Raw genomic sequence first — 17,500 nt, 5'->3', positions numbered from 1 at the left:
TTGGGTGCTGCAATAGGAAGTGTTTCTGTGATGTGCTGTGCCAGCGTTCTCTTGTTCAAGAGAGCGAGAAACCATTGGACGTAAGAAACGTTCAATATATTATAAGTCGATTTTAGTCCTGGTGTTTTTCTTAAAAAATCACATTTGCATAGGAAGAGAGCAAAAGGTCTCTGTATGATAACCTGATGCAGTTACCTTTTGTGTAACCATGGTAATATGGCGTCACAAAGCCGAAGGTTAATAGTTGTCCAAGATAAATGTACAGAAGACCAGTGGAGAATACATGGCATCACGCTAGAAGATTAAGGACTGAAAGTGAATTATTACAAACAGAAATCAAAGGAAGCACGTACACAGGGGATGAGTTGCTGTGACTCATTCATGAATGAATAGACTATGACAAGAATTGTTTATATCAGGATACTATTATCATGTAAATTAGTTTATATCTATTTCATTTAAAATCAAAGCTCTCTCTCTCTCTCTCTCTCTCTCTCTCTCTCTCTCTCTCCGTGTTTGTGTGTGTCCTCATAGCTTGTAGATTTGTTGTTGATAAATATAAGTTGTGCTACTCTTTCTTACTGAGCAACAGGAAACTTGTAATTTGTAATTTATGCATGTTCAGTGATATGCCCTGTAGTATTTGGCAGAATTATTTTTTCCTTCTTAAATTTACATGTGTATGAATAGAAATAGAGCCTAAGATGAATGCGAACATGCATCACACACCTTTGCTGAACATTTTACATCACTGTTCTCCGATTCACATCTTGAATTTCGATCATAACTCTCTCTCTCTCTCTCTCTCTCTCTCTCTCTCTCTCTCTCTCAGAGAGGGAAAAAATATATTCTCGACATTGTTGGTGTTATTATATTTGTCGCAGCCTCGTTAAATCCTTCCAGTGGATTCCTCTGTCCAAAGAAGTCGTTACGATGGCGACATTGGGCGTTGTAGTAAGACCCAAGTGAGCACTACCAGGGCGCAATCATTGGGATCAGAGAAATTTGCGGCCCTTATTTGTTCTTTTCAGCCTTTGGGGGGAGAGAGTGCCGGTGGGCGGCATTGTAGTCGATACGCTTTGTTCTGGGAGAATGTGTGTGTGTGTGAGGTTTTCTGTTGTATTTACTGCGTTAGTTTTGGGTGTGTAGCTTATACGCTTTGGCTTTTAAAGGGATAGTTTTCAATTTTTCATGTATACAAGGCTGAGTATTGGAGGTCTGGATGTATGCCAACCGTGATTTTGAGTTCGTTGGGATGAATGAAAATATAATTTTGTGCAGGGTTTGATGCAAGGCAGGCGTGATTTTTTAAAGGATAAGTAATGTATAATTTACAAATTTAATAGCTAATTTTGATTTAATCTTTGCCTATATAAAAGGCACTTTTTACTTGGAGATAATTTATGCTTGTGTGGTGTATCTTTTTGTGGATGATTTCTAGAGCCTGAAATGCACGATGTGACTTACTTTTTCGCGTACAAAATTTTTCTCCGTACAATTTTTAATATGGCTGAAGTATCACACTGATGTATGCTGGTATGACAACGATGACAGCAGATAAGATCAACATGAATTTCGATGTAGCTTTTGATGCATTTAAATACCTCATGACATACAGACAACGACGGGCTTCTGCAATTTTGTACTTTAATTTAATCTTTTAACCTCAATTTTGTTCGTGGCTGTGAAAAGTGATCTTGTCTTGGTTTTCTTTTTCTGTCCGGCCTTTGTTTCCTTAAATGCACCATTAGTGGCTAATCACTTTTCAGCTAACTCTCCTTAGGCCTCTGCTTACTCCGAATTGCTTGTACTCGATGGAGTGTTGTCTTTGATTTGTGAATGTCTTGCTTGCATTTAAAAAAATAATGTTTTTATTGTTATTTGTTATAATTATTGTGATATTTTTTTATTTTAGAATGTTTTTCAAGTATTGTACTGTTCTTGTTCCTTGTGAAATTAGTGAATATTTAGCGTTGTTTGTTTGAACAAATACAGGACAACTTGGTCATGGTATATTTAATGTCCTTTCTTGAAATGATACAATATTTTCTGTTCACCATTTTTATATTACTGTATATTTTCTTTATTCCAACAGATGTTGCATTTATCACCAAGAATTTGATGAAGGGTAAATAATTTTTACTGCATGGTCTTTTATGCTTTGCCTAGCATGGCTTGACCTAATTGTTACGGGCCATCTCTTCATGAATGGTCATTACTGAATAACACAAAAAATACCTCTGCACTATATTTTGGTATTTTTTCACGAATGACTATTTGGGTGAACTTTCTAACAAATTGGTAGATGTTACTGTATTTCATATATATATATATATATATATATATATATTGTTTATATATATATATATATATATATATATATATATATATATATATATATATATATATGTAGACGTTCAAGTTAAGATACTAGTGTATTTGATATATCTATTTTAATTAACTCAAGTCTTCCTCACTCTCGCATGCATTTGCACTTACATATTTTGTTATATATCCATCGTATTCTTTCGTAGGTCATTCCCAGATACTGTTTTAATTTTAATTTAACTTTATAGTTAAGTAATGTTTTGGGCTACACCAAAAACCTTCGTACAAGGTCCCATATGTTCACCTTCTCACCACATCAGAGGCGCGAGCGGCAGCAGGCAGCGATTGGTTCCTTCCTCGTTAGACGCGGCTGCGTGTATGTGTGTGTGCGTGTGTTGGGGAGTGTGCATACGGTCATGCAGAGGGGCATATCTGTGAGTTTACAGATACGTGAGTTTGTATTGTTTGCAATATTGCCTGTTATGTACGGCTGATGATTCTGTCAGGCCTTGACATGTCTGTTATACTTTTTTTTTTTTTTTTTTAGCAACACACGATACTTTTAGCGGTTTAGATTTATTTTGGAAACATTTTCATTGTGCTTTTTTGAGATGAATTTATTTTGGTAGATGGGGCCTTTGAACTCGAGTTTTAGTCGAATTGTAAAATCTATAATCTTCTTTTGAAGACTCCATATTGTGAAAAGAAAATTTGTGGTTTGAAACAGAAAATACTTTTGAATTGAGATTGTGGTTCGGTTCTATTTGCTTGGCTGCCCTCCAACATCATGGAGGCTGTGTCAACCTGGGTGAATGGCTCTCTCTCTCTCTCTCTCTCTCTCTCTCTCTCTCTCTCTCTTTCTATTGAATGTAGGATAAGCTGTTTGTTATATATTTTGTATACTATACATGTAAATGAATATTAAGTTATTGTAGTTTTCATTGTTTTGTGAAACTCTCTTATCACTCAATAGTCCACTTTAAAATACTTAGCGATTGAGGTAAAAGCTATCACCCTTTATCAGCTTTGTCCTTATCTCTTAAGATTAAATTGTCTCATCACATAATAGGTGGCTTTTCCAGGTTAAATTTCTCATATAATGACCCGAACGAACAATTGGACTGTGATTAGAGCGATTTATTAGCAAAGAGATTTAATTGCAACATTATATTTATCTATCAACTTTTTATCCTCTATTTATTCCATAAGGGGATTTGTTGTTATTATTATTATTATTTTTATTATTATTATTATAATAATAATAATAATAATAATAATAATAATAATTGTTATTATTATTATTAGGATTTCCGTTATGTATATTATTGAAAGGTTAATATGGCTTCCATTTTAGTGACAACAGAATTAAAATGCTAAAATAGAGGTGATGTTTTCATGGGTGATTGCAAATTTTTTTTTTTTTTTACCTTGACCAATCAACTCGAGGAGAATCTTCGGGCGCTAAGTTTGACTTTCTTATTTTCTGTCTAAGAAGATGTTAAGTATATATATATATATATATATATAATGTATGTATGTGTATATGTGAGGTACATGTTTCTTTATGTATATATATGTGTATATATATATATATATATATACTTGTATATATACATGTGTATATTTATCATTATATATGTATTATATATATATATATATATATATGTGTGTGTGTGTGTGTGTGTTTGTGTATCTATACATACTGTACATATGTATGTGGATCGTGTATTCAAATATTTTATATACGTTTTTCTCTGGAACCTTCGTGTGCTATACATGTTTGCTGATAAAGTTAAGAACAAGTAACGAAGTATTATTTGGAGATTGATAGAAATGGAAAATGGAAGTCTCTTGCCATCACTCCTCCTTGTCCAGTGACTGCCCGAATCTCGATGAGAATCGAGGCTTAATCTAATTGCGTAACCTAACCTGATGTTACGGTTCCTTGATGGGACTGCCAGACAATTCTCAGGCTACCAGTAGGCGATGTGCATGATGTGAATTCGCTGCACGTAAACATATCAGCACTTTAGATGATCATATCCTTGCATGTTGAGCATGATCGGTGTACTACATTGCTGCACGAACTATTGTGTAAATAACTATACATGTGTACATAAATATACCATTAATTATAATGATGATGTGTAAGTTTGATCATATGAAGAAGATGTACATTTTTTTAACAACACTTTAAAAATATGTTACTTTATATTTATATCATTACGCTGCTTCTTTTTGGGAAACTCTCTCTCTCTCTCTCTCTCTCTCTCTCTCTCTCTCTCTCTCTCTCTAGATAATCTTATGAAGCCTGTAATTAAGGAAATTCAAGTTATTTTCGTTATTGAAAAGCGAGTAATATCTATTTGTAACATTGTCCCCAAACTGCACATCCACTAACATTTTTTAGGAATTGCAATCTTGAATCGAACAATTTATTACATCATAAGATTTCATCGCTTCATCAGCTACTTGGGTAATGATTTGCGTTGTGGCCTGGATGCAGATAGACATCAAAGCAAGAGTTGGAGTAGTTTCTTCAGGGCCGCTATGCCATTGATATTTGCAACATCCGATCCGTGGCCTTGGTCTCGGAAGATGGGATTTTTTTGTCATTTTTTTTTTCACGAATTCCATGAATAATTATTTTCAATAATAATCAAACTCCATATGTTGGTAAAAGTAGTTATCTTGCCTTATTTAATGTTGAATGGGGTACATTTTCATGTTAATTATCTAGACATATTCATGAAAGGCAATATCATAAAAGAATACCAGTATCCTTGATAATCGATTTGCCGTAAATCTCCCATTTTACAAAGCGTGCAATCTGATAAAGATATTTACTTTTCATGGAAGCCATAGCGCTCATTCTTATGAATGTATGCATACACGTGTTTGCGTTTGTGTGCCTTTGTGTGTGTGTACACCCGCTTAGAGGAGACGTGTAGCCTATATGTGGTTGACCGCTGCAAGTGACTCATCGTCAATTTCGGCCTGGTTAACTACTCAACTGGCAACCCGCTCCATGATGACAGTAGCCGACATGCAATCCTCATCATCGAGTCCTCTCTCTCTCTCTCTCTCTCTCTCTCTCTCATATATATATATATATATATATCAATATCTATATATATATATATATATATCTCTCTCTATATATATATATATATATGTGTGTGTGTGTGTGTGTGTATAAGATGGTTTTTTTTTATTTTCATTATCATCATTATTTCGATCTTCCAGTTAATTCTGAAGTTGCTTCTGCTTTCCGATGTTGGTGATCCGCCATTCATTGTTTCTGTTTTCCTCTCATCTCTTAAATGGTTGCTGAAGGTTTCCTCGTGTAATTCTAAGAAGTTATTCCTCTATATATTGTCTTCATCCTTTTAATGGTCGCTCAACGAGTCTGGGCAAAATTCAACACGCTTTAAACACGGGATGGCTTGAACGCCTCTACCTTTTGCTGGAATATTTTAAGGCAAACATTTAGTTATGTTAACATTGCGTTGGCAAGTATGTTGGCAATGAGCCATTGATAAAAAAAAGCTAGAAGGTAACATAATGCCATAATGAAGACCTGAATTTCTTGCTTTTAGTTTATAGCGATGAAAATTATGCTTGTTTAGGCAATCGAGGTAAAGTAAAAGTTGAGTCTACTCTGGGAACACTGGGAGAATCGACATAGGAGCTTGTACCGTATTACTTAGAGATTTTTAAGTTTGCTTACGTGTTAAACAGGATTTCAAATAGCCTTTTGCAGAGGTGTTTAGCAATAGGTTAATTAATGTTTTCACATAAGTTGATCCTCATGAATATTTTCATATTCATATTTTCCTTTTGAGTGAGGCCCTTCAAGGCTGTCTACACACCTTAAGCCTATGCTAGATAAGGAGATAGGTGGAGTACCAGTATCACCAACATACTAAACACTCTAAAGCTGGAATTCGTCTCCTAAAAGGACTAAATTCTTTTACTTCATTTTTTTGTGATACCAAAGCATTGCGGCTAGTATATCAAATCTATTGATTTATTCCAGTATTGCCGAGATTTGATTTTCCAACAGCTGGGAAAAGTTGTTAGAATAAAGAAAGAACAAGTTTAATTTGCATAAATAAATTGAAAGTAATTGTGGAAATAAGATAAAGAAAAGCGTTGAAGAGGTAAATGGAAAGAAACTCCAAAGAGAATGACTTATGCCTTAGAATGTGGGAAATTCGTTGTCCCGCCGTAATTAAGGAGGTTTTCATAATTATTCATCCGGGGTCTCCGCGATAGTGCATAACTTTGTGAGCTGAATAAACTCCTTCAAATGAGACTGGGAAGATGCATTCGTTCTCTCTTGAGGAGTAAAGTTGGAACATTCTCTCTCTCTCTCTCTCTCTCTCTCTCTCTCTCTCTCTCTACTGTTTATAATATAAAATTTGTAATAGAAAAGAATTATACTTATTCGTAAGAAAATTCTTATTGCCAATAAAAGCCCTTCAGAATGTGTAAATGTACAGGGTGGATGTAGATCTTATCACAGGAAATGTTTATTGTTTCATCTTTTTTTGCCCCTTTATAACACAAAGAAAGTAAGTCAGATATCCAGAAAGTCATTATATATATATATATATGTGTGTGTGTATATATATATATATATATATATGTGTGTATATATATGCATATATATATATATATATATATATATATAAGACGGTCCATCAGAGCCATAATGTCCAGCGTGAGAAATTCTCCCAAGACGCTGTATTTTTTTTGTATCCCCTGAAGCCAACAGCTGCTCGCCGAGGTGTTGTGGCTGAAATGAAGATTAAAGCCGTGAAATGCCTCCCGAGGGACCCTTAATGAGAGACGCTATGAATCTAGCGGTGGAGGGGGGGGGGGGGGGGGGGAGGTGGCAATGGCTTTTAAGAAAAGCCACTTGCACTATTTTAGGATTCTCCAGCTCGAGACGAGACGGTTCTGTTGCCTTCTGTGGTGGGTGGCTTCAATTGGATTTTATGGGTGGGAGAGGAGGGGCAGTCTACGGTTCGTTTCTTCAAGTGGGGCAGATGACAGAAAAGGTCACTGCATTATTATAAGGCCTTTAGAGTTTAACCCTATTCTGAGCTTTATTTTTATTCTCCTCTTTTATAAAATCCATGGTGTTCGTGATAGTCTTTGATAAAGTATTTTTATCGATTTAGTTACTGTATATTACGCAATTATCAAGTGGTGTACACAGGATCAAGAGATCTTGGGGAACATATATACACTCAAGCTGTAACAGTTCTTGAAATCTGCTTTGAAAAATAATTGTATATTTGCTTAAGATGTGATATACTAACTCAGTACGTAAATAGAAAGAGAGAGAGAGAGAGAGAGAGAGAGAGAGAGAGAGAGAGAGAATCTGCAAGTGGGTTGGTGGGTGGACGTCGACCAATGAGTTCACAAGGGGTTGGGTTGTGTGTCAGCGCGTATGATTCAGTCCATCGGAATGTCCAGGGATGAAGAGGTACTGTTTAATCACGTCGATATTGATTATGCTCCCCAAAACGACCAGCTATTGTTATCCCCTTCCGTCCCATGGTTTTTATCGTATGGGTATTTACTGGAATTTTTCCTTTAGCATTGCTGATTCATCATTTGTTGTGGCTATTCATTGTGATGTTTGTTGGGAATATACAGCATTTTTTTCCTTTCTTCTCATTTGTGAATAAAGCCGTACATCTGTGCATATTTTTGATGCTTTGGGCACCTTTAGCTGTTCCTTTGGTCAAATATGGATATTTCTTTTTTTGTTTTTTTGAAGTTTTTATAGTTTATATATGAAAAATAGAATGTTGTTTCTTTAATTAAATGGTTTATTGCATACCTTGTAGTTTATTTCCTTTATTTCCTCGTTTCCTTCCCTCTCTGGGCTATTTTTCACTGTTGGAGCCCATAGGGTTATAGCATCTTTCATTTCCAACGAGACCAGTAACTTATCTTGTAATAATAATAATAATAATAATAATAATAATAATAATAATAATAATAATAATAATAATAATAATATATCGATGATGTTAGCGACTGTTTCTTGAAATAAACAGTTGGACGTTATCTTATCGTTCACACCCTATTCCCTAACCAATTACTGTACGGTTGAGATCAATGTGTACTCGCACACGTGCGTTTAAGTACAGTTTTAGTGCATCTCATCAAAAAAAATTTTCTTTTTTCTGAATTGGTGTATATGATTTTGGCTTCACCTTCTCATAACTAACCTCACACGTAACTATATAGTATAGCTCAAATCTGAGCTGAATGTGTATAAACGCTACATATTCAGGCGAGAGGAGTTGAGACAAGCACTGAACGTCTCCAGTCTAGCTTGGGTAATTAAATGTTGTATCTTTTTCAATGATAACAAACTCATTAAAAAACCAGAGCTTTGAAGCATTTTATAATTGATAAAATGCTTTTCTTGAGGTAGAGTAAAAGTTGAGTCTACTCTGGGAACACTGGGAGAATCGATACAGGAGCTTGTACCGTATTTTTTTTTTTTTTTTTTAGAGATTTTTAAGTTTGCTTACGTGTTAAACAGGATTTCAAATAGCCTTTTGCAGAGTGACATCGATTCACTTAAAATATAAGTAAAAGAATTCAGTCAGTCCTTTTAGGAGACGAATTCCAGCTTTAGAGTGTTTATTATGTTGGTGATACTGGTACTCCACCTATCTCCTTATTGTTTAGAGATGGGAAGGAAGAAAATATTTAAAAGGGTTTTTTTGAAAGAGGAATTAATATAATATGATATTTTTAGTTTGTTCAACTCAAACGTACCCTAATAAATGTGTCCAGCCCCAAGATATGGAGTCATTTTTCCGTGATTACTCCGAAAAGAAGAAAAGCCAAGCGATTTTATCGAAGCGAGCTTTCCCTAAACTAAAATAGAAATTTGAACTCGAGGGTGCCCCGAACCAAAGGAAATGGTTGAGCTAACTTTAAAAGGGAAATCCAAATCGGGAAAAGAATTCAAATGCAGCTTTTAGGCATCTGAGAGCACTCCAAAGACTATCACTATCACAGGCAAGCAATAGGGGAAGCATATCAGAACACCATAGATATAAACCTTTTTTCTCTCTTTGAAGCACACTTCTTTTGACTCATAATTGTTGGAGACGACCAAATGAAAACCTAATTTTTTTTTCAAACTGATAGTCAAGAATTAATCTTAATGCAAAAGAGACATGTACACATTAATCTAAAAGAGAGCTTTTTATATGTTTAAAATAACATTTCAAACGAAAGCCTTTTTATTGTGATAATTCATCAACATCATCATCTCCTCCCACGCCTAATGACATAAAGGGCATCAGTTAGGTTTCGCCAGTCGCCTCTATCTTAAAGCTTTTATATCAATACTTCTCCGTTCTTCATCTCCTACTTCACGCTTCATAGTCCTCAGCCATTTAGGCCTGGGTCTTCCAACTCTTCTAGTGCTTTGTGAAGCCCAGTTGAAAGTTTGGTGAACGAATTTCTCTTGGGGAGTGCGAAGAGCATGCCAGAACCATCCCCGTCTACCCCTCACCATGATCTCATTCACATATGGCACTTGAGTAATCTCTCTTAGAGTTTCATTTCTAATCCTGTCTTACTATTTAACTCCCAATATTCTTCTGAAAGTTGTGTTCTCTCAAATCTACAAAATCTGTTGGATATTATTTCATTGTCATACCAGGACTCACGGCCATACAGTAACACCGATCTTGCTAAACTGATATATAGTCTGATGTTTATATGTAATTCCAGGCGATTTGATTTCCAAATTTTACTCAAGCTAGCCATTGTCTGAGTTGCTCTTTTTAATTTTTCATCAAACTCAAATTCTAAATATCCTGTATTAGAGATCATAGTTCCTACATATTTAAATGTTTCAACCTCATTAATCCTTTCTCCTTCCAACATTTAATTTTCCATTGCATATTTCGTTCTCATCATCTATGTATTAATTGCCAAGTTAAGTAACCTATGGGCGTGAAATATTCCCGAATGATGTCGGATGTAGATACATGAATAGAGAAACGAGCGTAGCCTGTTGGCTGAAATTATTGCATGGTATTTTTGGGGAATGAGGTGGAACCATTACCAAACTAAAAGTACAAGTGCAGTTAAATCAAGGACGGTTGAACCTCAGTACCCAGATCTTCATATTGACAATGCCTCTTTAATTATAATTTATATACACGTTATTTAAGATTCTAGGTGTGATTCTTGATTGCAACTTTACTTTTGATAAACACGTTCGATCTGTTTCTTCTTCAATTTCAAAAAATGGTACGTTAAGAAAGTCTTTTTAGATTTTCGATGATTATATTGTTCTGAGGAATTTTTTTCAATTATTTCATTCTACCATGTTTTGAGTATATTTATCCCTTCCTGTCCTCAGCTGTTGACTCTCGTCTTAAGTTGTTGGACAAAAACTTGTCTAAAAGTTCTTTATTATTTATCTGGATATTGATTTCTGTCACCGTCCTTCAGTAAATTCTTTGCACGGATTGCATAAAATTTTTCATAATTCTGACCCTCCTGTGCATTTAGATTTTCACGGACTGTAACATCCAGTACATGGTACTGATTGTGCTGGTAATTCAAATAGTCAGCCCTTCTTCATCATAAGGTTCAATGCTACACCGTATTCTGGAATTTGTATTCCAGTTGTGGCCAAATTTTGAAATGATATTCCTAACCTGACGGTTGAATCGGTGGAACCTCAGAAGTTCCAACTTGTAGCAAATATTTTCTGTTGAACAGGTTGATATAAGTCTAGCTTCATAGTTTATATATGATTGATCTATTTGAACGTTGTTTACTGATCTTAGAAATATTTTGTATTTTTTTATAACTTCTCATTTACAGTTCATTCTTTATTTCTCTATATTCCTTTCCACACTCGGCTGTTTTTCCTGTTGGAGCCCTTAAGCTTGTAGCATCCTGATTTTCCAACTAGGGTTGTAGCTTGGTTAATGATAATAATGATAATTAAGGATACGGATGAAAGAAATACAATAAACCGTGCGTGCGTGTGTGTTAGAATAGGAACTGGAAATGGTATTTTCATTGACACACTTCTTCTGTAGATGATGTCGTGATTGGAAATGGAAAGGTTTCTTCCTATTGAGTGACGTGTCCTTGACTTAGTGCGATCCATTCTTCTGTGTTTCCTGGTGTTGATTATGACTTAAGGCAAATTACCCTTTGGCATCCTTGCATTGTTCTCTTCCCTTTGGTAACCTTAAGATTCCATAGTACCGTTTCCTGCTGTTTTGTTTGTTGACGTAATCCTTCTGAATGACCTTCATATTATTCGCCTAGAGAAACGTAGATCTTTCTTATATGGGTTGACACAATGGCCTATAATTGTAACGTGTGTTTTCCTATGAAATTCATAATTCTGTATGACATGTTTGCCTCTTTTTAGAAAGTTCATAAAATAAAAATGGTTGAAACTGAACGTGTGTTTCAGTTTTTAAAATTTTTTATCATATTTTTTTTCCATCTGAGAGAATTATATTCCTTTATCTCACCATTTATGCACTTGAGATAACGGATTTCTGTAAGTTCTGCTGTTAGAAACTATATAAAAACAATAATAACTTGAGAATAATGTCCACAATAGTCAGAATAAAATTAGAACAACTCTCTCTCTCTCTCTCTCTCTCTCTCTCTCTCTCTCTCTCTCTTTCTCTCTCTCTCTCTTTCTCATAAAAAGGTGATTAAAACATATATAATATATTATATATATATATATATATATATATATATATATATATATATATATATAAATGAATATATGTATATATATATATATATATATATATATATATATATATTATTTTTATTTTGCGTTTGTGCGTATGATTTAATTAACCAGAAACCGTAGGATTGAGACAATGAGAAACACCCCTCAAGGATATAAGTGCACGAATAGAAAATAAACAATTCTGAAAAGTTGTACTTAATAAAATAAAATAATAATAATCTTTATGATAAGGAACCACTTTTACACTGTTGTTTCATTTGAAGATTAAGAATTGGTCATCGGAACTGATACATAATTAATTGTAATGTTATCATTGTTATTCAGTTTTATTCATGTGTGTGTTTTACTATGGTATGAAAACTCTCCGTAGTTGGATGCAGCCAAGTATAAATGTTAAATGAAGGTATGCTCGAGAAGTGAATTTAATATTACGCATCTTAACGACAGCCCCCCCCCCCACACACACACAGGAAATCACCGTCTCTTTCCATTTTTTTACTCATCGTAGAAACCGTTGACTGACTTTACGGTGAAACTGATACTTGAAATTTTATTTTATGTGTTGCTAAGATGTATGTAGTTTATATAACAATGGTGTCCCTGTGTTTGTCTTGTTCTGAATCGTTGGAAGCTCTGCAGTCTTCTAAACCTGCTCTCAAATTTCGTCGACTGTGTTAATAATATATAGCTTTCTATGTTGACAGCCTTATTCAAAGCAATTAGGAAAAACCAAGCCTATTGGTACGAACAGCAGTCTAATGATATCCATTGAGTAAATACACCTGGAATGATTTAATGTCTGTCTTCTCAGTCGTTACTCCAATCGTGCAAGATCACTTGTATTAGAACTGACGTTAACTATTGTTGTGAGTGGTTGTTACAGTGTAATACATGGCGTAAGGTGTAAGGATTTCATGCCCCTCAGACTGTTTTCCTACATTTTCACTTCGATGATTTCTAAGGAAATCTTTATTCCCAGCAAGTTTTGAACGAAACGGAATAAATTCCGTGTGGCTACGCTCTGATTATACAGTAGATGTCATTAGGTGACTTCGTGATTCGTTTGACTGATTAGGAAAGATTATTTAGAAGTTATCAGGGAAAATTGAAAAGGGAGAGAGAGAGAGAGAGAGAGAGAGAGAGAGAGGGGGGCGTTCAGAATTTCATGGAGTCCTTGGTGTTGGTATTGTACATTTTCCTCTTTGTATATTTTAGTGAAGGATTTTTAATTTATGCTTTTGTAAGGTAGGATTGCCTCACTTTGCTTGACAAAGATATTTCTTTAGATAGAATTATAGTTTCATTTTATCTTCGACTGATTCACGTTTGCCACATGTTTCTACTTGTTTGTGGTATTTTGATGCGTAGGCTATACTGTCAATTATCCTTTCATACTTTTTATCCCTTTTCGTCATTTCCAACGTAATTAGCAATCATAGTAAGGATAATTTCTTTTTTACATCTATGTATTTCCTTTGATGATAACAAAGGATATTGACTATTATTACAGCGATAAGGATGAATTTAAAACTTAAAGCGAAAAGATTTTGGAATTGTTTATACACATGTGCTATATCTACGGATATGTTTTTATTCTTTGGAGGTCGTAAATATCATCCTAAATACAAGTGTAAGCTTTACTCATTTGTTTTACATAAGCGTCTCAAGGTACACCCATATACGGTAGCAGTTCTATTGATAGTCGGGCTCATTTATTGTTTGTTATTTTACTAACAGTTAAGCCTTACCATATAAGACATCTTTTAAAATTTGAATTCATCTAATCATTTCTTCACGAAAGGTTGTCTTTTACACCTCTACTGAGGTTTTTCTATCGTTGTCGTTTTTTTTTTTTTTTTTTTTCAAGTTTTGCCAAACTGTAGAAAATGCATTTGATAAGTTTATACTTTTAACTCATTAGATGTTCGCACATTAATGAATGGTCCTTATTATTAGTACTTTATCCAAAGTTCTTTATTTCCTTTCTTAATTCTAATTCACCTTGTTTTTTTTTCTTGTTTTTTTCTTTTGTGGGGAAGGGACGGGCGGGAAGTTTATTTAATACTTTATAGTGTCAGGTGCGTTATAAAAAAAAAAAACAATTCCACTTTCCTTTGAGCTTCATTATTTTTACATACGTGATCATTGACAGCATCGCCATTGCTCTTCTCTGCCTTATCGCCTTTATCTTTGTCTTCGCTTCTGCTTAGCCAAGGTCTTTCCATGTGTTCCGGGGGCGAATTTATAACCTTTCCCCAAGGCAGAGGGTGTCACGTTTTTTCATGTCGCCAACCCCCAACTAGTCGCACACTCTTCAGGACACATTTCCCTTCTTTCCTATTCTGTAGCTCCATTGTCATTGTGATCTTTCCTTCCTGGTTCCTTCTTTCGTTTCTTCCTACCCACTGATTCCTCACGTACATTCCTTAGCCTTGTCGTCATCTCGCCAAGGCCACCTCAGCCAGGGAAGGGTCAAGGGAGGTCCTGGATGATATCATAGCCTTTAGGGGAGGGTCATGTGTCGATGGCGAGAAAGGATATTGGTGTGAGAGCTAACGATGAAACTTGTTACATAATGCGACTGTTATTGTGAGACGAAAAGAACATCGTTTGCACATTGCAGGGCCGCCAGATAATGCTAAAACGCTGTTTCCCCTTTTAATTATGAGATGGGAATCAAAATGATATATTCTCCAATCTCTGTTTGTTTATATATTCCTTTTAGGGATTTACCTTACGGTTCATTCAGATCACTTTGGAACAACAGTGACATTCATGTTCCAGAGATTAGTCTGTGTTGTGTCACGGAACTTGTGTCAATGATTGTAGGGATAACCTTGAAGAGGGGTCACTGTGTAAATAAACGAGGGGGAAGAAAATTGGGGTTTTGTGGGTTAGTCTTGGTCGATGCAATGTATGTTGTGTGCGAGTATTGCGATACGACGCACTCGTGCACAACCTCCTGTCAATTTGCGAGTATTGTTTATACTCTCTCTCTCTCTCTCTCTCTCTCTCTCTCTCTCTCTCTCTCTCTCTCTCTCTCTCTCTCTGTAAGTGTGTGTGTGTGTGTGTGTACATGGGACCTGTGCATTGCATTGTACAGTGTGGTCGTCTATTGATTTCTATGGATTCTGTCACATAACAAAATTTTTTGTGCAATATTGAAATATACAATTCATTTGCAATTCTGCTTTGAAATATTCTGCAAACAACATGGATATATTGAATTACAGTCAGGTGTTTGTACTCTTATTTAAATGAGAGACTCGACATTGTGTATCAACATTTGCCATTATTGCTTATGAACAGAATTAGTCATCAGTAAATCGATGAATATTTTGAATTCACTGTTAACTTTACTAAAATCATGAGATTAATAATATAAGAGCATGGTAATCATTTTGACAGTCTGTACATAATATATCTGAACACTCCCCGAGACACACACAGAGAGAGAGAGAGAGAGAGAGAGAGAGAGAGAGAGAGAGAGAGAGAGAGAGAGAGAGAGATGGGTAGGTTCGTTCGTCCGTATCGGGAATTCCATTAATACATTCGGATTAGCGGCCCTGTGAATCTCATGTGAAATTACTAAAGCGGTATAATCTTGTCTCCCTTACATCTAGCTACATTCTGATGGAGGATTTGGCTGGATTGGATTCCTAACGATTATATACATTACGTCATCTACTTTTTGCTCAGCTCTTTGGTCTGCAAAATGATCGTTCCTTCGAATCAGGAGTCCTGCACGCCATTTCTAAGGATATTACCCCGTCGTTTCTTTCCCCCAAAGGCTTTTAATTAAGCGATATTCCTCATGGCGTTCGGAAGACATCATTAGACTTGTCATGAGACAACAAGAATTGAATCAGGCTGGTGCACAGGGGCGCATGCGTTCCGTAAAGGTAAACACAAAGCGCTCGAATTCCTCGAAGGTTAATCGCATGTGAACTACCATTAGTTAGGAGAAAGCCGATATTACGCTACGCAGAGCTCTGGCGGGCTTGCTCATGCGCACAGGTTGCCTAGAATACAAAAGCGTCGTTGTCTATCACGAAAGGTGTTCAGGAAGGATAGGGAATCGCTCCCTCACGATTGACATGCAGTTAGTTGCTTTGCGGGAAAAGACAGCCAAACACCTGCCCAAGTCTCTCCGTCCTCTAGATTTTATCTCTCTCTCTCTCTCTCTCTCTCTCTCTCTCTCTCTCTCTCTCTCTCTCTCTCTCTCTCCTCGGCTTTGCGTACTTAGTTACGCACCCCCCTTCCTATCCCTTCCCTTCCCCTTGCAACTAACTCTCTCAACCCGACATGTGTCATTGGCAACCTTTTGTCCTGTTATATTTTTTGTTAATGGTGTGATTCATGAGCAAAGTGTATTGCGAAATTTAAACTCTTGAGTTCCAGTCCCTTGCAAAGGCGATGTGAAACAGATTATCTAATAGTGTTGTGTATAAATTGGAATTATTTATGTTAATGGTTTTTTATTATTGTATGGTAATTGCTTTCGTGTTGGACATTTCTTTTCCTAAGTACTATTGGTGTAATTTTGAGTTTGGTACTCGGCATTTGATGAAACGCATTTGATTATAAGCCTGTGTAGAATTTCATGAAACGAATTTTATATATAACCATGAGGGACTCACGTATTTTGTAATCCGCATGACATTGTTTGTATCATCTGTCAACAAGGCCAGGGAACTATTATGTGATTTATTCAAGCAAAAAACGATTAAAGCTAAATTGCTCTTTCCAGATGTATTAACACATCAGTCAAGTGACAATTGCCCCGTGATTCCAATATTATTTTTGCATTCTGAGATGGTGACGTGTGGCTTACGATTTCTTTCTAAAAGATGGAAAATCTATAGAAAATTATCAGTGCATTTTGATGTTCTTTCGGATAAAGTGACTTTGAGCAGTGAACTCTTCACTAAGCCTCGTTCTTTGATTGACCTCACGAGTTGAAAACGTTATGATGACCATGGTTCCGTCGCTGGTTAGAACTGTAGGAAAAGACTTCAGAGCAGTAATTCTTCTTCAACGTTATGATGTCAAAGGTCATATCATCACTCTAAAAACATAATTTAAGACAACAAATAGACATTTCGAAATGGTCGTCATGAATGCTTTCTTTTAATGCCCATTTCGTATTTAATAAAGATTGAATGTATTGGATTCCTAAAAAAAAATTTCAAAATTGTATCATACGGGTAAGGTTTCTTCAAGACAAAAATTTGTAGAGATAGATCAACAGAATTTGGCAACTTGCAAGCGACTTGATTACAAGTGAAATCTAAAGCAAGCTATTTTAGACTATTAACTTCTCGCTTGGTATTGGAATATTCTTTGTTGACTCAGTGAGGCTAGTTATCGGGGTCAAGACAA

General features: G+C 35.5%; 1 protein-coding gene across 8 annotated transcripts in view; it reads left to right on the top strand.

Annotated features, from left to right (window-relative positions):
* The window catches only part of Evi5 (ecotropic viral integration site 5), a 411,492-nt gene that overhangs the window by 210,928 nt on the left and 183,064 nt on the right, over nucleotides 1-17,500 (top strand). For 3 of the 8 annotated variants that reach the window (XM_068376824.1, XM_068376821.1, XM_068376827.1), the window contains exon 3: nucleotides 2,096-2,128. The exons of the other annotated variants lie outside the window; for them this stretch is intronic. In XM_068376824.1, coding sequence (XP_068232925.1) covers nucleotides 2,096-2,128 — 33 coding nt within the window. The remainder of the gene's footprint in view (nucleotides 1-2,095; nucleotides 2,129-17,500) is intronic. 8 annotated transcript variants of the gene reach the window in all.

This window comes from Palaemon carinicauda, chromosome 7 (genome assembly GCF_036898095.1).
Source record: "Palaemon carinicauda isolate YSFRI2023 chromosome 7, ASM3689809v2, whole genome shotgun sequence".
NCBI classification, from domain to species: Eukaryota; Metazoa; Arthropoda; class Malacostraca; order Decapoda; family Palaemonidae; genus Palaemon; species Palaemon carinicauda.
The sequence above is the reverse complement of the archived record's forward strand: the minus strand, read 5'-3'. Positions and strand labels throughout refer to the sequence as shown.